Consider the following 22,902-nt stretch of genomic DNA (forward strand, 5'->3'; position numbering starts at 1 on the left):
CTAAGCCAGGCCTGGTGATTCACACTTGTAATCCCAGTACGTGGGAGGCTGGGACAGGAGGATCACAAGTTTATGGCCAACCTGAGCTACTTAGGGAGGCCCTCTGCAGTTTAGTGAAACCTTGTTTCAAAATAAAGAATAAAAAATAGAGCAGAGAGTGTAGCTCAGAGGTTGAATGCCCCTGGGGTTCCATCCCCAGACCCACAAAAATTAATTAGTTAATAATTAATTAAATAGGGCTAGGGGTGTAGCTCAGAGGAAGAATGCCTCTGGGTTACATTCCCAATACCAATAATAAAAATAAAAAAATAATAATAATAATAATAATAATAATAATAATAATAATAAAATGAAAAATCTGGCCGGACATGGTGATGCACACTTGTAATCTCCGCGCTTGGGAGGCAGAGACAGGAGGATCCCACTGGTTAGAAGCCAGCCTCGATGGCTTAAGAGACCCTGTTTCCAAATAAAAATATAAAATAGGTCTGGGAGTGTAGCCCGGAGGTAGAAGGGTTTCCAGTACCACCCAGTACCACCAAAAAAAGAAAAGAAAAGAAAAGAAAAATCTGCAAAGTGAGAAATAAGATACAACACTGTTTTCTTATAGAGTTCCTGGCATATAATAAGCACCAAATAAATGGGTATTTTGGGGGGGGGGTGGTCCTGGGGTTCCTGGAAGCCCTTCTCCCTCCGGGCTACACTCTCAGACCTATTTTTATACTTTTTATTTGGAAACAGGGTCTCCTAAGCCAGCTCAGCTGACTTCAAACGAGGGGCATTCTACCTCCAAGCTACACCCCCTGCCCTATTTTTTATTCTTGTTATGAAACAGGCTCTCACTAAGTTGCAGAGGGCCTCACTAAGTAGATGAGGCTGTCTATGAACCGCGATCCTCCGGTCTCAGCCTCCCAAATGCTGGGATTAAAAGAGTGCGCCACCATGCCCAGCTAAAATAGCACATTTTTAAAGTCTACAATTTACAATATAAAATATAACTCTTCACTAAAAAGATATACTTCAAATTTTTCATTTTCTGAGTCATAAATACTATATATATATATATAGTTAAAATTTATTTTGTTTTAGCCATTCTCTCAGTTATCAAGAACACAATGATATTTTTCTACTTTATAGATAACATCAGCATCTCCTATGTGAGACAACTTATTTTCTTAACTTGTGCCTCCTCTACTGGTTCTAAAATAGAACAACACAAAACCAAGCTTCAAATTCTACTTATCAAATTTGATAACAAAATGTTAATTTTTTTTCATTTCATAATCATGTTCTATGAAAATTTATTTTAATAGTCATTACATCAAATTTTTATGATGATCTTGAGACTATAACCTCAACCAGATTATTTATTAAAAACTTTAAAATATTATTTTCCCCTTTAAGATTTGCAAGTATGCTTCCCCACCCCCTTACTGGGGATTGAAGCCACCAGGCACAGTCTACCTCCCCAGCTACATACCTAGCCCTTTATATTTTTAACTTTGAAGCAGGGTCTGCTACATTGCTGAGGCTGACCTCAAACCTGTGATCCTCCTATCTCGCCTCCCAAGTACTGAGGTTACAGGCATAAACAACCATGCCCAGCTGAGAGTATGCTTTAGTGAGAGCATATTATATGAGTTATGACTGAAATTTTTCTATATAAACACAAAATATCCCATAATGAAACTAATCAATTTGATGGACTTACAATGCTGTATATCTGTCCATTGCAGACTGCACATCTCTACGGTAAACTGTTCGAAGAATGACCATGACGGGGTCAAACTCCTGATCCCAGACTTCAGCTATTATTCAAAAGAAAGTAGAAACAGAACACTGACTGCTTAGGAATAAAGTCAATCTCGAATGACTTATTACATTTGTTAAGTACATTTTAAATTCAAACAGTGAAATCGTCCAGTTTGATTATATTTCCCTTAACAAGTACGATGTTGTGACTAGTTTTCTAAGAAAAAAATCATAATTTCAGCAATATGAATGCTCTCTTTGAGTTCTACAAACACTAGTGAGCAAAAAGTTTTTAAATATGACAATGCACCACCATAAAAATTTAATTCTCTATTGTTGTTTGGTAAGGTGTCTATTAGAAACTAAGAAAAAGAGTACACTGATACCTTTAAAAGTATTCAAAGGTAAAAACATGAAAACCAGATTAAAAACCAGATATGGGCTTTCAAGAACCTCATTTTATAAACCTGTTGTTTATTAACAGATCTTCTGCCCCTTTCCTAAAATTAGCAATTATTCTCCTTACCTTCTGCATAACTAAGAACCACTATCCCATATGTTTTGTGAGTAAAACTAATGGTATATGATTTTAAGTATTAAGTATATAAAAGTCTTAATGCTAATAATTACATAATTTTAATGTGTATCAGAAAACTGTAAGTTACATATAAAATTCATGACCTCACTAGTAGTCCTGTTTAGACTTGACTCATTTAAATGAGTTTCTTACCGCACTTAAGAAAATATTGAAATACTAAGTATAGAATTGACAGATCATTTCTGATCTAAACTTTTAAAGGAGACTTGAGAATAATAACTTTAGAAACCACTGTGCCACTACCTTAAGAGTATCTCTTTCTTAGGTTAAATCTTTCTTCCCTTTTATTCTAACAAAATTCCTAACATTTAAAAACACTGTTAGAAATTTAAACTAATTTCAACTGTCTAGCACAAGAAACTATTAACCATTGTCCCCAATTTGTCTAAAACTCTATTGTGCTTAAGAACCACCTACAAAATGTATTTAAAAACCAGTTACCCAGATTCTCATCAACAGAGATTCTAAAGAAAGCAGATGAGGGATAAGGCACAGGAACTTGTGTCTTTAACAAGGACTGCAAGTGAGACTGGCAGAGGTAGTCCTTACATCACTCTTTCATAAGCACTAATCAACAGAACACAACTCCTAAATTCATATAAGTTATAAGTGTGTGTGTGTGTGTGTGTGTGTGTGTGTGTGTGTGTTACCCAAGGGCATTCTATATCCAAGCTACACTCCCAGTCCTTTTTATTTTTTCTTTTTGTTTTGAGACAGGGTCTCAACAAATTGCTGAGACTAGTCTCAAACCTGCAATCTTCCTATCACAGCCTCCCAAGTACTAAGACTACAAGCATGCACCACCATGCCTGACCAAAGTGTCTGTGTGGGTGGGTGGGGTACTGGGGATTGAACCCAGGGGTGTTCTACCTCTAAGTTATACCCCTAGCCATATATATATATATATATATATATATATATATATATATATATATATATATATACACATACATACATATATATGTATATATATACATACATACACATACATATATATATATATATGTACACACACACACACATATATATACACACACATTTTGTGTGTGTGTGTGGTACTGGGGTTCCTGGAAGCCCTTCTACCTCTGGGCTACACTCCCAGACCTATTTTTACATTTTTATTTGGAAACAGGGTCTCCTAAGCCAGCGCGTGTGGCTGGCTTCGAACCTGCACGATCCTCCTGTCTCTGCCTCCCAAGTGCGGGGATTACAAGCGTGCGCCACCACGCCCGGCCTATTTTTTTATTTTTGAAACAGGGTCGCACTGAGTTGCAGAGGGCCTCAATAAATTATCAAGGCTGGTTACAAACCTGTGATACTCCTGTCTCAGCTTCCCAATATTGGTATAACAGGCATGCACCACCATGCCCAGCTCAAATTGTTGTTTATAATAAAGATATAATGTGCTTTTACTTTAGTAAGATGCATTCCAACAAGAATTTTTCTTGCTACTTGACACCTTGCAAAATCTCACATGATAAGGCTTTTCTGCTGTGCTTTGCAAAAAACTCCATATTATGCACAACTTCAAAATGGGCATTGTTTTTTCATTTACAGAATGAATGTTGAGGAGGTCAAGAAGCACATAACTACCACTCCCTTCAAAATTTTAACCTAAGTGATAATCTGAAAGTTAAAAGAAAAAAAATCAGTGAATCAAAACTTCACCTATGTATCTAACTTGTCAAGCACATCATCTGCAAATCCAGGAAGAAAACCTTAGAAAACCAACCAGGTAAGGAAAGAGTTTCCATTTATTTATGCAAGTTTAAATTCTAGATGGTATCAGCATTCAATATAGACTTCAATTAGAACAGTTTCAAGTTTAAAAGTGGGAAATATAATTATTTTAAAACAAAACATATAAAAATACATTTAAAATGCTTTTGTTTTTTGAATTCATTTATTTCTTTGTGCTATTAGTGATTGAATCCAATGATGCTATACCACTGAACTATACCCCTAGTTCTTTTTATTTTCATTTTGGTTTATTTTACTTTATTTTATTTGATACTGGAGATTAAACCCAGGGGTATTCTACACTCTACCTCTGAGCTACACCTCCAGCCCTTTTTATTTTATTTACTTATTTATTTATTTATTTATTTATTTTCAGTACTGGGGACCGGAACCCAGGAGCATTCTACCTCTGAGCTACACCCCCAGCTCTATTTTTGTTTTCATTCTTTATTTTGAAACAGGGTCTCAGTGAGTTGCAAAGAACCTCACTAAGTAGCTGGGGCTGCCTGCAAACCATGATCCTCCTGTCTCAGCCTCCTGAATGCTGAGATTACACGTGTGCATCCCACGCCCAGCTTCTTTTTATTTTTTACTATGAAATAGGGTCTCACTAAATTGCTGACTCTGGCCTCCATCCTGCAATCCTCCTATCTCAGTTTACCAAGTACTGGGGTTATAAACATGTGCCACTGTGCCTGGTCAAGATATTTTTTAAATGTATATTTTGTCTTATAATTTCTTATTCATTAATGGTTATGATTACTTATAAAAATGAACTGAAATTCACACTAAATTCCTTTTGTGACTTAAAGGTCATCTAAGAAGATTTATGCTGGGCATGGTGGCAGAGTCCCATAATTCTAGTACTTGGGCGGCTGGGACAGGAGAATTGTAGGTTCGAGGACAGCCTCAGCAAGTAGTGAGACTCTCATCAACCTAGCAAGACCCTGTTTCCAAATAAAAATAAAACTGGGCTGGGAGTATAGCTCAGAGGAAGAATACCCCTGGGTTCAATTCCTAGTACCAAAAAAAATTATTGTAACAGAAAACCATATATTCATAAATAAATGAAAGCAATATTACTATTTACCACAAAAGACATTATAGAAGCTAAGAGAAGAAAACCAAAATTGAATAAAAGCCACACATTTCCTTTCAGTACACATGAGAATTCACCTTCAGAGAACTGATATTAAAGGAATGCATTTATATAAACGTACCTTTAGGAGTATACATGCCTTGCTGCATCGAACCTCCAGGTTCAAAAACAGGAGCCTTAAAATCAGCTACGGCTGATAAAACTGACTCGAAGCTGTAACTGCCTGGAATGATGCCACTTTTGGGGTTGGGATTTTCTGGAATATGATGTATGTGTCAAGAAAAAAATGAATGATAAAAACCACCTTCATAATCTAAGGTACTCTGATTTTACTTAAAAAAAAAAAAAGGAACAGTAGGCTGTAATATAACAAATTGGCCTCCAGAGGGCTATATAATAGTTCAACAATAATTTTTATTAATTGTGATTTCTTTTTTATTCTTTTAAATCTAGAAGGCAACAAATAAACTATAAGATGAAGTAGTTCTTGAGTATCCTTCTTCCTAAAAAAATTTATCAAATTTAAAAAAATATGCCAGGTGTGGTGGCGCACGCTTGCAATCCCAGCATTTGTGAGGCTGAGACAGGAGGATCATGGTTCGCTAACAGCCTCAGCTTCTTAATAAGTCCCTTTGCAACTCAGCGAGACCCTGTTTCAAAATAAAGAAAAAAAAGTAGGGCTGGGGGTGTAGCTTAGAGGTAGAATGCCCCTGGGTTCCATCCCCAGTACTAAAAAAAAAAACACACACACAACAAATGCTGGGAAGGATGTGGAGAAGTAGGAACTCTAATACATTGTTGGTGGGATTGCAAATTGGTGCAACCACTTTGGAAAACAGTGTGGAGGATCCTCAGAAGAATGGGAATGAAACTACTATATGACCAAGCTATCCCATTCCTGGGTATCTACCCTTAAGAATGGAAACCAAACTACCAGAGCAATGCATGCATATCTATGTTCAATTCACAACTGAACAACTCACAACTCATAACTGCCAAAGTATGGAACCAGTCCAGAGTCCATCAACAGATGAATGTATTACAAAACTATGGGATATCTCCACAATGGAATTTTAATCAGTCATAAAGAAGAACAAAGTCACATCATTTATAGGGAAATGGTTGGAACCAGAAAACATTATCATAAATGAATAAGTCAGTCACAAAAAGTGAAGAGTCAGATGTTCTTCCTAATATGTGGAATCTAGGGAGAAAATGGGACATAGAAGGGACTCCAGAAAAAGGAAAAACCTTAGATCAGTGAAGAAGGTTATATAACTGAGGGGGAAAGGAAGAGAGAAACACCTCAATGGACATGATGTACATACACAAACTTTTCAAAGTCAATCAGTGCTGAGCATGGGAAGGAGGGGTGGGGAGGAAATAAGGTAGGAACTGGGGGAGGGCTCAATGACTGCTATGTGCATATATGCCTCTATTACCCTGATTTCATCATGGTGTATGATTATAGGTGGATGTGGAGGCACACACTCATAATCCCACTACTTGAGAGGCTGAGATAGGAGGATCACAGGTTTGACGACAGCCTCAACAAGTAGTAAGACTCTCATCAACCTATCAAGACCCTGTATCAATATTAATTTTTTTTAAAAAAAAAAAAAGGGGCTAGGGGGCCAGGCGTGCTGGTGCATGCTTGTAATCCCCGCGCTTGGGAGATAGAGACAGGAGGGCTCACGAAGGTTCGAAGCCCCTCGCTTGCTTAAGAGACCCTGTTTCCAAATAAAAATATAAAATAGGTCTGGGAGTGTAGCCTGGAGATAGAAGGGTTCCATCCCCAGTACAACCAAAAAAATAAGGGGGGTTAGGGGCATAGCTCGGAGGTACGATGCCCCTCAATTCCAAATGCCAAAAAAGGAAAGACAGGAGAATGAAGGAAGGAAGGAATTTAAAAAAAGAAAGAAAGAATTGAACGTGCTAAAAACTACCCAATAATTTGTAAAGGAAAACTACTTTTCCAAGCTGGTCATGGTGGCACATGCCTATAATCCCAGTGCTTGGACTTGGCAAGACCCTGTTTCAAAATAAAAAGTAAAAGAGGCTGTCGGTATAGATCAGAAGTAGAATGCCCCTAGATTTAATCCCCAATACCAAAAAGAAAGGATTATTTTTTCCAAAAACCCAAAACTTCTCCAAAAAAAGGCACAAAGCAGGTTTAAACAAAGAAGAAAGCCAGGCACGGTAGCACACGCTTATAATCCCAGCATTGGGGAGGCTGAGACCGGAGGATAGCAGTTCGCAGACAGCCTCAGCTACTTAGTGGGGCCCTCGGCAACTTAGTGAGACCCTGTTTCAAAATAAAAAATAAAAAATAGGGCAGGGGTGTAACTCAGAGGTTGAATGCCCCTGGGTTCCATCCCTGGACCCACAAAAAACTAAAAATTAAAAAAAGAAGAAGAAAAACAGCAAAACACAAAGATTCTCTCCTTTTTTTACATAAGGAATCCCTCTTAAATTCAAAGTTTTGTGGGTTTTGTTTTTTTGTTTTGTTTTGTTGTTGTTGTTTTTTGTGGTACTAGGGATGAAACCCAGGGGTCTTCTACCTCCGCACTATACTCCCAGCCCTATTTTATATTTTATTTGGAAACAGAGTCTAAGTTGCTGAGAGCCTCACTAAGTAGCTGAGGCTGGCTTCAAACCTGCACGATTCTCCTGCCTCAGCCTCCCAAGCACTGGGATTACAAGTGTGCGCCTCCACGCCTGGCATTTTGTGGGGGTTTTTATGTTTTGTTTTGTTTTGCTCTGAAAAAGCAGTGACACACAATCTATAATGGTTGAATGAAATAATCAAACAATATAAAATTGCTGCTTATGAAAATCTTCAAGATAACCAAATAACAACTGGCACTCTTCTTTTTCTGCATTATTTTTTAATTTTAAAAGAAATTTCTCATTAAAAAATTGATATACCTTTACTCCATAAAAATTGTTATTTTAGATACCGCAACTAACAGAAAATTAAACTTTTAAAAGGATATGAGGTCCAGCAATGAACTATGTGTTCTGTCATTCATACACAGCTGGGCTACCATCTCTGCCCTGAGAATCTCATCATCAGACATTCCTAAAAATATTAAAAACAGAATTAATAAATCAGAATATGTAAATTATAAAGAATTGACCACATATTTTATCCAGCGGTTTTACCAAATATGATATGCTTCAAATTAAAGAGCAAAGAGTGCAGTGTCCCAAATTTAACTGCAGTTTAACTCCTCTGCTCTTTGCAAAGTAGCCCTTTAAGCAAAGGATTTTTGAAAGGCTATTCTCAAAGATGTATGGATCATACAACTTATTGTGAGTTTGCAACTATGTTTAAATATATCCATATCCTTTTATTTTTTTGTAAGCCAGTTACTACCACAGGGAAAGAGGAAAAAAGGGAGGAGAATAGTTAACTCTTGCATATTATTAGCATTCATTAGTGGTTTTTACCTAAATGTAAACGAAGACTCAAAAGAATTACAAGAAATGTAAGCGCGCCTTCTAACATGGATCTCTCATGTTCTGCATCAAGTACTGTATTTTGATGTTGTGATGCCATTGTCAATAAATCGACTACCTTAAATCTATAAAAAGAGATAGTTGAGATAGATTTTTAGAAGTTAAAACAAAATTAACTTATATTCCAAATGCTTCCTAATACTTGTCTTAATAAAAATTAAGCTTACCTTTCAAAGACAGATGATATAAAATAATCTGGATCAAGTCTAGAAGCACAAACCTTTAAAAAAAGAAAATAACTTTATTTCTTAATATTTAGTTTTACTTTTTGTATTTTCCCCTATATCTTATGATGTTTTAACATCTTGGGGGGCTTTACTGACCTGAAGAGACAGCACCCCTCTGGGATAGCAAATTACTAACCATAGTAAAAAAACACTAGGAACTATGCCCCTTATATAAGCCAACTGTCCCCTTTATCTAACTCTCACACACCCACACAATAGTTCCCCTGCCCTAAATGAACCCTGGGCTTAGTACCACACAGCTAGGTACAGCCCCATGCCACAAAGTTCACCAGAATTATTCAAAATAGCCAAGTCTAAACATTTCCCTTGCTATGCTTGGCCTTTCCTGCAGAAACCCCAAAAGGGCACTGGCCTAGGCTTTCTCACTGCTGCTTCCCAAACCCTGATGCTTGCTTCCCTTGTGGCTCTGAATGCCATGGTGTGTACCCTTCATTTGGGAAATACAAGTAATGAATTCTTCTTTCAACAGTACTGCCCTCTCCATGTTATCATTCTGTCACCTTCAGAAATTAAAACCCTGAGGGTACAAATAAGACATTTCAAAAGGTGTAATAGTGCACACTGTAATCCTAATACCTGCGAAGCTGAGACAGGGGGGTTGCAGGTTCACAGCCAGCATCAGCAAACTAGCAAGGCCCTCCACAACTCAGTGAGACTCTATTTCAAAATAATAATTAAAACAGGGCTAGGGGTATAGCTCAGAGGCAGAATGTCCCTGGGTTCAATTCCCAATACCATACATACACACACAAAAGTACATCTGCATTATCAATGTAGCTTACCTGTAATAGGTAAATGTCAGGATCAATCATGGAATTACAGAAATGAGACTGGACATAGGTCATGGCTTGTCCTTTGATTTGTAGACCATTTCTTACCCACATATTGCTGTGAATTTCAGCAAGACTTGCCTAATAAAATAAATAATAAGTAAATTATAGAAAAATCATTATGAAATCATATTAAATAATCATTTTAAAATAGTTTATGATTTATTCAAAATATGAACCCAGCATTCTGGCCAGGTATAGTGACACATGCTTATAATCCCAGTACTTCGGAGGCTAAAATATGAGGGCCACAGTTTCATAGCCAGGCTCAGTGAGACCACAGCTTAGTGAGACCCTCTTTCAAAGTAAAGAATTAAAAATAGGGCTGGGGGTGTCAGCTGAGAGGTAGAATGTTCCTGAGTTCAATCTCCAGTACAAAAAAAAAAAAAAACAGAGCTAGATTGGAGATACAATAACCCTGGGTTCAATCCCCAGTCCCCCCCCCTCTCTGTCTCTCACACACACACACACACACACACACACACACACACACACACACACAAAGTAAATGTTCTTAGTATATTATTTTAGTTATTCATGTATTTATGTCTAGTATGAACTAAAGCAGTCATAACTTTATCACTCGTGTGTTCCTAACCCCTAGAGTTGAAATTCAATAATAATTAGCAATTTATAATGGCCAGGAAAAATGAACTGCAGTACAAGCCTCCATAGTATATAAAAGGCCCATGCAGCCAGGAGTGGTGGCGCACACTTGTAATTGCAATACTTGGGAGGCTGAGACAGCAGAACCACAGGTTCAAGGCTAGCCTCAGCTACTTAGTGAGGCCCTCTGCAATTCAGATCCTATTTCAAAATGAAGAATAAAAAATAGAGCTGGGGATGTAGCTCAAAGTTAGAATGCCCCCTGGATTCAATTCCTGATACCAAACACAAAAATAAATAAATTAATTAAAGACCCACAAAATTATAGTATGAGGACTAAAATCTCAGTGCTTCTCTTTCACTTCTCATATTGTACAGGAGAAAACTAAGAACCAAGGAGAGAATTATCCCAAATCATGTGAAAAATAAAATATTGGGAGCTAAATCTCCTGATTCCCTAAATAGTGCTAAGTATATTTGTTTGTTTGTTTGTTTGTTTGTTTAGTGGTACTTGGGGTGGAACCCAGGGGCTTTCTACCTCCAGACTATACTTCCAGACCTATTTTACATTTTTATTTGAAAACAGGGTCTCAGTAAGTTGCTGAGAGCCTCACTAAGTAGCTGAGGCTGGCTTTGAACCTGTGTGATCCTCCTGTGTCAGCTTCCGAAGCACAGGGATTACAAGTGTGTGCGATCATGCCTGGCGTGCTAAGTATATTTAAACTCCCCTACAAGTACATATAGTGTAAAAAAAAAAAAAAAGCCTGGAGAATTTAAAACTAAATCTTTATAGAACAACAACAAGAAAAAAAAACTAAATATATTTTGGCAAAAATATAAGAACTCATCCTTAAAATTTTTTTCAAACATTTTACTTATAGTAATAATAATAAAGGCATAGAAATAAACAAAGATTCAAGGAACCCAATTCAAGATTTTTAAAACTCTGAATACATACTTGAATCTGGAGTGGGTGAATCATTAGTTTCATTAACATTTCCTGATCTGGTAAGACAGAATCCAAATCTAGTTCCTGACATTTCACAGCCTAAAAAGTATGATTAAAAAGTTAGTAATTCAATATTTTTCCTAAAATAAAAAAAAATTTAAAACAAAAGGAACTGTTTAATGACAATCTTACCTTACTTAAAAACATAGCATAGTAACGATGTAGTGGCAGATGAAAAGTGACTTGGTTAGGTGCTGGCTGGAATAAATGACATCCACAAGTAAAAGAATGGTTAACCAAAGTTCCAAAGAGGTTTTAAATGTTAATGCCATACTTTCACCTGGAATTATTTCCAAACTTTTTTACCAAAACTCAAAACTTAGTCAATTATGGTGGTGCATGTGGGTAATTCTAGTACTTGGCAGGCAGAGACAGGTAGATTGTAGGTTCAAGGCCAGCCTCAGCAATTCATCAAGGCCCTCAGCAACTTAAGTTTTTACTATGTATAGAAAAACATATGTAGGTGCAATGTGTGCATGTATATACAAACATTCACTCCACTCCTAACCCTCATTGTGAGGGACCAGAAAGAGTGATATCCCAATCATAGTGAGCACACCTAGCACTCAGTTATTGCTTTCTAAATACTGCTCTCCACTAAGTCACCAAGAATCCTTAAAGAAATGACTGATACCAGGATGAAATAGGGAAACTATAATGTGAGTCTGAAATATCTTGTTGTGACATAAAACATGGAACTCTCAAAGAATAGTGGGAAAAGCAAAATGACACAGAAACAAACTTGAAAGGTCTCTTGGTGGCCATATCTGAAACCATTTGTGCATGAAATAATAATAGTGGAATGTAATCCATTTAATAAAATATAAACTATGAGCTGGGCCTGGTGATGCATGCTTGTAATACCAGTACTTGGGAGGCTGAGTCAGGAGGATCGCAGGTGCATGGCCAGCCTCAGTTACTTAGTGAGGCCCTCCGAAACTTAGTGAGACCCTGTTTCAAAATTAAGATAAAAGAGCCAGGCATGATGGCACACGCTTTAATCCCTGCGCTCGGGAGGCTGAGACAGGAGTATCGTGCAGGTTCAAAGCCAGCCTCAATTACTTAGTGAGGCTCTCAGCAACTTAGTGAGAGCCTGTTTCCAAATAAAATATAAAATAGGTATGGAGTGAGCCAGGCATGGTGGCGCACGCTTGTAATCCCAGCATTCCAGAGGCTGAGACCAAGAATCACGGTTTGTAGACAGCCTCAGCTACTTAGTGAGGCCCTCTGCAACTCAGTAAGACCCGGTTTCAAAACAAAGAATAAAAAATAGGGCAGGGTGTGTAGCTCGGAGGTCAAATGCCCCTGGGTTCCATTCCCAGACCCGCAAAAAAATGAATAAATAAACATTAAAAATAGGACAAATAGGGCTGAGGGTGTAGCTTGGAGATAAATACCCCTGGGTTCCATCCCCAGTACTGCAAAAAAAAAAAAAAAATTGTCCTCAAAAAATATCTTATTATGAGATACTAATTACAATAAGAAAAATAGAAACTTGATGCTGAAGAAGTCTAGCATGTATCACTCTAATCAAGTAATCAAAGGGACATCAGGACAAATACAAATGACAAACCACCAGAAGGGCTGCAATGAAAAAACTAATACTTCACTTCTGAAGCTCATCACGAGACTAACCCAAACTCAAGAACATTCTACAAAATGTCTGATCTGTACTCTTCAAAATGTCACTGTCAGGAACAAACAAAAAACTCATACAAAAGCTGAGAAGCTATTCCAAAAGGAGAATAAAGACAAGATAACAAATTTTAACAGGTAATTCAAAACCATTTTTTTTATAAAGGATATCATTGAACAACTGCTAAAACATAAATTAGTATAAGAATTAGATGATAATAATACATTATTTTATAGTTGTATTCTGATTACATAAGACATTAAGTCGGCAACTTAACTCTCAAATGTCTCAAGAAAACAAAGTTCTTTGCATTCCCAACTTTTTAATAACTTTATGATTATATCAAAACTTAAAATAAAAAAAGACAACCAGACAATTCCCCTACACACACACACACACACACACACACACACACACACACACTAGCAGGTAGTCTACCTGCCCAAGGTTCATAAATCAGACTGGGGTGCTGACAGGCAGTGCTGTCTGAAATATGGTATTTCCTCTGCATATAACATATTTTGACCTACTTCATAGGAGAAAAGAGCAGGGGCTTCTGATGGTAAGCTTGAATGACTAATAAGAGTAATCACTTAATTAATACATAGCCTATCTTGTACCAATACTTTTCAGCTCATTATTAATAAAAATTATCTTTGATTGGGGAGGGTGGCCCATGCCTACAAATCTCAGTACATGGGAGGCTGAGACAGGAGTGTCAGAGATTCAAAACTACCCTTAGCAACTTAGTGAGATTTTCAGCAACTTAGTGAGACCCTGTTTCAAAACAAAAATAAAACGGGGCTACAAATGTTGATCAGAGGCAGAACACTCCTGAGTCCAATCCCTAGTACAACATACACCAAAAAAAAATTATCTTTGTCCATCTTTTCATTCTCTAAGGAGAACATTGTTTAACAAAGTTATAGTACATTTTTCATTAATCTCCCCTATCCAATTCATTCATAACATGTCTTGCACCAAATCTTCTTGTTCATTACTAATAAAAATTACCTTTGTTCATCTTTTTTCTGTAACAAATAATAAAGTTGTGATACACTTTTCATTAATCTCCCCTATTTTATTCACATTTTTACTGACACTTCTATGTCCTCAACTGAAATTAATCTTTACTCCTGAGAAAAAAATTATATCTATACATATAATAACAGAAAAATAAACTGTCTAAGAAACAGCAGACATGATTCAGATACTTTAGAATTTTCTAAATGTCTAAGAATTAGTCTTCCCTTTTAAATTATGCTTTTTAAAGCCTACTAAAAGTATGTTAATTCTGACTTCTTTCCCTTATCCTATGAGGGGGAAATTTATTATTTCCAGTTAAATGATGTCTAATACTATTTTTATAATACTTTTTCCAAATGCTTTTGCATATATCAAAAATATACATACCTCATCTACAAAATTAATAGCATCAAACCAGTCTTGAAGAGCTTCAAGGCAGTATCTTACAACATTTCGGGTATATTCTTGAGTTTCCTAATGTAATAAGTTACATAAATGTTATAATAGATAAACATGCATGTTTTCAACATTAAATTATATGTAATACATAACAGTTACATGCATTGCATTTATAATGATAAAATATATATTCAAAATAATCATTATATTTGCATTTCAGAAAAATCATCCCTTCATAAACTAATAACCAGTGATACATGTAAAAATTAAAGAATATGCTTCTTTTACATACTATGTTCCTATATACTATATTCTTGAAAATGAACCAAAGTTAAGAAAGATTCTAAATAGATTAAAATAAGGTTCCATTTCAAGAGACCCCCAAAGTATCCCTAGGTTCCATCTCCACTACCGTAAAAAAAAAAAAAAAAAGAGCCAGTCATGGTAGCACATGCCTGTAATCACAGTACTTGAGAGGCAGAAACAGTAGGATTACAGGTTTGAGCCCAGCTTCAGCAACTTAGCAAGACTCTGTTTCAAAATAAAAACTACAATAGGGCTGGGGAGTGTGGGTTGGAGATAGAATGCTTCTTGGTACAATCCCTAGTATACCCCCCAAAAAACATTTTATAGATACCCAGTAAATTCCATTTCTAAATACAACACATTTTAAAATTATATTATCTGTTTTCCATTTTCCCACTACTATCACTCTTACCCTCAAAAAACTCAGCATGCATGCTGATTTATTACTTACTAGTCTTGTGACATTATTTAGTAAATTATATACATTATGAGTCTTAGTTACCCAAAAAATAAAAATGAGCATAATTCTACCTGCCTCCTGCTACTGTTAGAAAAATGAAAATGGAATTGTAAATATATAAATATAAATTATATATGTATATATATATATATTAATGCTCTATGTCATATCTAGCACTATGACATAAAAATTGCTCCAGTCTACTATCAAGTCTGCAGTAACCTACACTTGCCACTAGATGGAGACTTTGCAAAAAAATTCATTAAATTCTATAAAACGTGTTTGTGCCTATAGCCAATCTACCTCATATTAATCTACTTTTAAAGTCTGATGCCAATTGTGAAATCTGGGTAGTACTGCTTTCTGAACTGGACCTTAATATTTTTAAAAATCAAATAGTATTCAGGGCAACCATATCAAGATAGTAATTTAATCACAATAAATATACTTTAATGCTATTTAATCTTTTTGTTTTATATTTATAGTGAAAGATATAAACATTAAAAAAGTTTTTGAGCTAGGCATGGTAGCACATGCTTGTAACCCCAGTATTTGGGAGGCTGAGACAGGAGGATCTCAGTTTGCAGACAGCCTCAGCTACTTAGTGAGGCTCTCTGCAACTCAGTGAGACCCTATTTCAAAATAAAGAATAAAAAATATGGCTAAGGTGTAGCTTAGAGGTAGGATGCCCCTGAGTTCCATCCCTAGTACTGGGGGTGGGGGGAGCTTTTGACTTTAACAAATTTGTCTTCTAGTTTTCATTTCTAAAACCTGGCAGCACTGCTGCTAGTAAGATCTGGACATACTTGCTTAAAAAACAAGTACAGCAAAGTGATAAAAAGCACTGATTGCACTGATTCTAATTTTCTTTTTTCTTTTTTTTTTTTTTTTGGTGGTATTGGGGGTGGAACCCAGGGGCTTTTCTACCTCTGGGCTATATACCCAGACCTGTTTTATACTTTACTTAGAAACAGGCTCTCACTAAGTCGCTGAGAGCCTCACTAAGTAGCTGAGGCTGGCTTCAAACCTGTGTGATTCTCCTGTGCAGCCTCCAAAGTGCTGGGATTACAAGCATGCACCACCACTCCCAGCAAGAGCACTGATTCTGAAATCAGACAGCTTTGCTACTGTTCAAATTCGGTTTACACTTAATAACTATATGAACTTGGAGAAGCTATCCTCTGGAAGAAAGGCTCAATGCTATATACTTTAAAGGAGATGCTACAAAACTTAGATAATATATGCAAAGTGCATAGCACAATGTCTGGCACAGAGTAGGAGAGTTCATCAAGAGAAGGTCTTATCAAGGAACCAAATGCTCCTTAGCTGAGAAACTACTCTGTCAGATGCTGTCAGTACAATTGAACCTATCTTCTCCCTGGCCTCTTAACTCTTAAGACTACAATACAGGCCTTCAGAGCTGAAAAATAAATTACTGCCTTGAAATATATTTTTGTTATCACAGAGATAAAATCTCAGCTTCATAATTCAAATTTATCCTAAACAGAGTTATCAGAATAATCTTCCTAAAATATTAATCTCTTTATATCAACCTCACATCAACTCATCTTCCTGAATCATTGTCTTCTGTTGGTTTATAAGACATAATATTCTCCTGGTTTTTCTCCTGGCCCTCTCCCTGATGTTTAAATGTGAGTTCTTTCTTTAGAGTTTATGTTTCTTCTGTCCCTACTTGATCTCATCTCATCCCACCCCCCCCCCCCCCGTATTAAGGACGATCTATACACCAAAGGACCTGGAATTTATAACTTTAGTCAAGACTTCCCTTTAGGGCACAAGACTTACATATCTAACTGGCTCTTCACAATTTCTTCAATGATTCACTAACTTAGATCTCACTAAACTCATCTTTCTCTTTTTTCTTTCTTTCTTCATTTCTTTCCTTCGTACTGGGGCCTAAACCCAAGGGTATTCTATCTCTGAGCTAGACCTTCAGCCCTATTTTACTTTTTATTTTGCAACAAGGTCTCACTATGTTGCTGAGAACCTAAATTGCTGGGGCTGGCTTCAAACCTGTGATCTTCCTGTCTCTGTCTCCCAAGTCCTGTGATTACAGATATATATTACCACACCCAACTTAACTTACTTTTCTCCCCCCCCCCCCAGTACTGGGCATTCTACCTCCAACCTACACACCCAGCCCTATTTTTTATTCTTTATATTGAAACAGGGTCTCACTTAAGTTACAAAGGGCCTCACTAAGTAGCTTTGGCTGGCCACAAACCCAGATCCTCCTGTCTCAACCTCCCAAATGCTGGGATTACAAGCGTGAGCCACCACACCTGGCTCTAAACTTACTTTTCTATCAGTCTTTTAGACCTCTGTAAATATTATGTACATAAATATAGTTACCCAAAAGTGTCTCCTCAATAATAACATATATAATCTACTGCCAAGCCTACTGACTGTACCTCCAAATTAAAATTTAAATATTTGAGCTGGGCGTGGTGGCCCATGTTTGTAATCCCCATGCTTGAGAGGTGGAGACAGGAGGATCATGCAGATTCAAAGCCAGTCGTGCTGGCTTAGGAGACCCTGTTTCCAAATAAAAATATAAAAAATAGGTCTGGGAGTGTAGCCCGGAGGTAGAAGGGCTTCCAGGAACCCCAGTACCGCCAAAAAATAAAATAAAATAAAATAAAAATTTAATATTCAAAATAAATTGCATCTTGAATATATGTTTATAATCACATTTATTTAGAATTTTATGCCTAGGCTATTATCATATCTTTTTTATTTGGGGAAAGATGTCTTCTTTGACCAAGGATGCAGCTTCAGAAGGGACAGCCATGGAACACTGAGGAAGGAAGGGGATACCTGCCTAGCCAGCCAGATCAGCCAAATCAACCCTGGCAATCACTGGAGTGACAGATGTCGCAGCCAGATTGCCCTCACATTCATCATGATATATTTCTAAGTAAATAATAATTACATATATTTTTAGAGTACAATCTGGTTTTGGTTGTTGTTGTTTTGTTTTGTTTTGTTTTGGTGGTACTGGGGTTCCTGGAAAACCTTCTACCTCTGGACTACACTCCAGACCTATTTTATATTTTATTTGGAAACAGGGTCTCTTAAGCCAGCAGATCCACCTCCCAAGCGCAGGGATTACAAGTGTGCGCCACCATGCCTGGCCGACAATGCGTTTTTTTACATATGTATAAACTATGGAATTATCATATCAAGCTAATTAACATAAATAACACCTCAGATATTCATCTTTTTATAGTAAGAACATTTAAATATATTTTAGAAAATTTGAAATATTTATTAACTATGGTCACCATGCTATGCAATATATCTCAAAAACATTACTCTGATCTAGTTGAAAGTGTTCACTCTTTGGTAAAAAATAAAAATCTCTCCATTTCCCATTCCTTCAGTCTCTGTCTCCACTTCTACCACCATTCTACTCTACTATTATGTCTTTTTTTTTCTACATATATGTAAGACCAATTTATCATAGCACTTAATTGGTCTTGCTGCTTCCCACTTACTTTATCTTCTTCCCAACCCAGTCTTCACCAGGAACCAGAATGATTTTTAAGTGTGAATTTAACTATATCAAACCCCTAATTAAATATCTTCATTGAGTCAGATATGCTGAAATCCCAGTACATGGAAGCCTGAAACAGGATGATCATAGATTCGAGGCCAGTCTTGGCAACTTAGCAAGAGCCTCAACAAAATAGCAAGATCCTATTCCAAATAACAAATAAAACATGGCTAGGAGTATAGCTCAGAGGTAGAATGCCCCTGGATTCAATCCCTAGTACCAAATTAAAACAAACAAACAAAAAAAACCCTTCTTGGACTGGGTTGGGAATATAGTTCTGTGGTAGAGCATTTGCCTAGCAGACATAAAGCACGTGTTTGTAATCCCAGTACTTAGAAGGCTGAGACAGGAGGTTTGCAGGTTCATGGCCAGCCTCAGCTACGTAGTAAGACCCTCTGCAACTTAGTGAGACACTGTTTCAAAATAAAGAACAAAAATGGAGCTGGAAATGTAGCTTAGAGGTAGAATGCTCTTAGGTTCAATCTTCAGTACCACAAAAAAAAAAAAAAAGGATATAGAGAGTTTAGAAAAGTAACCAGTACAATGAATTATAGTAGGAAGTCTATAGGCAAGAAAATAACTAGGAAATTACTTAGTAATCTGTATTTTTAAATATAAAGAAATAAAGGCAGGAAGGAAGTAGAAAGGAGATTCTTATTTTTTTTAGGTACTGAGGATGGAACCCAGGGACATTCTACCTCCAAGCTACACCCCTAGCCCTATTTTTTATTCTTTATTTTTTGAAACAGGGTCTCACTTAGTTGCAAAGAACCTCACTAAGTAGCTGAGGCTGCCCACAAACCGCAATCCTCTTGCCTCAGCCTCCCAAATGCTGGGTTTACAAGCATGTGCCACCACGCCTGGCGAAAGAAGATATTTTTTAAATGGAAGATAGATTTATGGCACCTGATTACAAGTCAAACAGCACAGCAAAGGGAAAGTTTCTAGATTAGACAACTGCATCATTTAAGATATCATTAGATAACATGAAGGACACAAAGGAAATACAGCATGAACAAATGGTCTTAAAATATTGAAAAAAAAATTAATGGATGGAGGCATAAAGTACCTCTTAGCGTATGTGAGGCCCTGGATTCAATCCCTAGTTCTACAAAAAAAAAAAAAAAAAAAAAACACACAAAAACAGGCATAGTGGCACATGCCTGTAATTCCAGTACTTGGAAAGCTGAGACAGGGAGTATAGCTCAGAGGTAGAAAGCCCCTGGGTTTGATCTCCCACACATACGACATCTATACACACAAAAAAGTTAATTAAGAACCTGAGAAAATTAATGTATCTGTAAGATTTACATGAATAATCTGATCTGTTAAAAATTGAACCTAATTAGACTATAATAAAGTTTTAATACATCTACATTTAGAAAACAACTGAACTCATGGGAAAAATATAAATCTACTTAAAGAACAAATACATTTATTTATTTATTTAGGTACTAGGGATTGAACTCAAGGGCATTCTATCTCCAACCTATAACCCCAGCCCTATTTTATTTTTATTTTGAAACAGGTTCTTTATAGGTTGCTAAAAAGTCTCACTGCTTGCTGATGCTATCCTCGAACCTATGAGTCTCCTGTCTCAGCCTACCAAATAGTGGAATTATAAGCATGCACCACCACACCCAGCTGGGACACATCCTAAAAAGTAGCCAGGTGTGGTAGTGCACGCCTGTAATCCCAGTACTTGGGAGGCTAAAACAAGAGAATAGCAGGTTTAAAGCCAGTCTCAGCAACTTAGTGAGGCTATCAGCAATTTAGCAAGACATTGTTTCCAAATAAAAAATAAAATAGGGATGGAGATGTAGCTCAGAGATAGAATGCCCCTGGGTTCAATCCCCAGCACCACACACACAAAAAAAGGTAGATGCAAAAGGGCCTCACATTATCTGTAAGTAAGAGCAGGCTTTGCTGCCCAATTAACCTCTTGTTTGTTTTTTTGTTTTGTTTTGTTTTGTTTTTGTGGGTCTGGGGATGGAACCCAGAGGAATTTGACCTCCAAGCCACACCCCCTGCCCAATTTTTTGTTCTTTATTTTGAAACCGGTCTCACTGAGTTGCAGAGGGCCCAAGTAGCTGAGGCTGTCTGTGAACCATGATCCTCCTGTCTCAGCCTCCCAAATGCTGGGATTACAAGTGTGCGCCACCACGCCCGGATTGTTTGCTTTGTTTTTTGAAGGATAAATGAATTAACTGAGAAGTTCAAATAATTTTTAATGAGTTCAAATAATTTTATTTATTTATTTATTTATTTATTTATTTATTTATTTATTTATTTTATTTTGGTGGTACTGGGGTTCCTGGAAACTCTACCTCCAGGCTACACTCCCAGACTTATTTTTATACTTTCTATTTAGAAACAGGGTCTCTTAAACCAGCGCCATCCTCCTGTTTCCACCTTCCAAGCACAGAGATTACAAGCGTGCGCCACCACGCCTGGCTGAGTTCAAATAATTTTAAATGAGCATGCTTACTGGTACAAGCTAACAGACCAAACTTCATGGGATCACAAGAGGAAATCTTAGTAAACTGCTTTTGGGTTAACAGGGTTAGGAGAACCAGATAAGGTGGTGCACACTTGTAATCACAGTACTTGGGAGGCTTAGCCAGGAGGATCACAGCTTCATAGCCAGCCTCAACAACTTAGTGAGGCCCTCCACAATTTAGTAAGACCCTATTCCAAGATAAAATATAAAATAGGGCTGGGATTGTAGTTCAGTGGTAGAATGCCCCTAGGTTCAATCCCTACTACTACTAAACACACACATACAAAAAAAAAAAAAAAAATAGGATTAGGAGATTTCATTTGTCTGGACTGGCCTAGGATTCTGGAGAGCCAGCATAATTTTATAATCAATAAAAAGTTGTATAAAATTTATTTTGTGCTTATAATACTGTAAACTCTATTTAGGATTATCCTTTTCCCTTAAAATAAAGGCAAGAAGCATGAGGCAACTGGTAATGGGTTAAAAAAAAAACAATAAAGATAAATGTAGAGGCCAGATGTAGTGACCCATGCTATAATTCCAGTACTTGGGAGTCTGAGACAGGAGGATTGCCAGGTTCATGGTCAGCCTCCACTACTTAGTGAGACCCTCCACAACTTAGTGAGACCCTGTTTCAAAATAAAGAATAAAGCCGGGCGTGGTGGCGCACGCTTGTAATCCCTGAGCCTGGGAGGCGGAGACAGGAGGATGGCGCTGGTTCGAAGCCAGCCTTGCTGGCTTAAGAGACCCTGTTTCCAAATAAAATATAAAATAGGTCTGGGAGTATAACCCCAGTACCACCAAAACAAAAACAAAAAAAGAAAGAATAAAAAATAAAAATGCCCCTTGCTTCCATCCCCAGTACAAAAAAAAAAAAAAAAAGATGAATATAGAGATTTATGATGTCCCAAAGACCATTCAAATAGACGCAAGCTGAAGCTGTGCGTGGTGGCGCACACTTGTAATCCCAGTACTTGGGAGGCTGAGACAGGAGGATCACAGGTTCCCAACCAACCTCTGCTACTTGTGAGGCCCTCTGCAACCTAGTTAGACCCTGTTTCAAATAAAATAATTTAAAAATAGGGCTGGGAATGTAGCTCGGAGGTAGAATGCTCCTGAGTTCAATCCCCAGTACTTAAAAAAAAAAAAAATGCAGGAGCAAGCTGGGAAGATCTAGTAGTATAAATTAATTTTGACCTGCCTAGAAATCAAAATTATTGTCTCAAGTCAGCTTCTGGAAAGTAGAATTCAATTTGAAACAGAATTAAACCCCATAAATTGACTACAAATAAACATGCCAATGTTTTCACAGATTTTTTACTTATATTATATTTAAAGCAAATACAGAAATTAATAAAAACATTTCCAACATACCCTAACTTTACAATGTGATAAGAGCCCCCACATTGGCTGTGCACAGGCCTCAAGTTCAGCAGCAAAGGCAGCATAGTAGGTCTGAGACTCAAATTCCACATGCTCATTTAGTTCTCGTTTGTTTAAGTTCATACCTTGCAAAGAATAAAGTATATACAGGCCTTGTTAAATAGAAATATTGAGATTAATAATCAAGAAAAACATTTCCTAGTATCCAGCA

At 37.0% G+C, this 22,902-nt stretch overlaps 1 protein-coding gene across 1 annotated transcript in view; it reads right to left on the reverse strand.

The window, feature by feature from the left end:
• UBR3 (ubiquitin protein ligase E3 component n-recognin 3) overlaps positions 1 to 22,902 on the reverse strand; it is a gene marked incomplete at both ends in the record, with an annotated part of 174,804 nt that overhangs the window by 96,106 nt on the left and 55,796 nt on the right. The window contains 10 exon segments of the mRNA XM_080689213.1: positions 1,712 to 1,808; positions 5,311 to 5,443; positions 8,180 to 8,271; positions 8,643 to 8,776; positions 8,879 to 8,931; positions 9,742 to 9,870; positions 11,354 to 11,443; positions 11,537 to 11,602; positions 14,454 to 14,540; positions 22,683 to 22,816. Coding sequence (XP_080545339.1) covers positions 1,712 to 1,808; positions 5,311 to 5,443; positions 8,180 to 8,271; positions 8,643 to 8,776; positions 8,879 to 8,931; positions 9,742 to 9,870; positions 11,354 to 11,443; positions 11,537 to 11,602; positions 14,454 to 14,540; positions 22,683 to 22,816 — 1,015 coding nt within the window.

This window comes from Muscardinus avellanarius (assembly GCF_963383645.1).
Source record: "Muscardinus avellanarius genome assembly, chromosome: 2".
Taxonomy (NCBI): Eukaryota; Metazoa; Chordata; class Mammalia; order Rodentia; family Gliridae; genus Muscardinus; species Muscardinus avellanarius.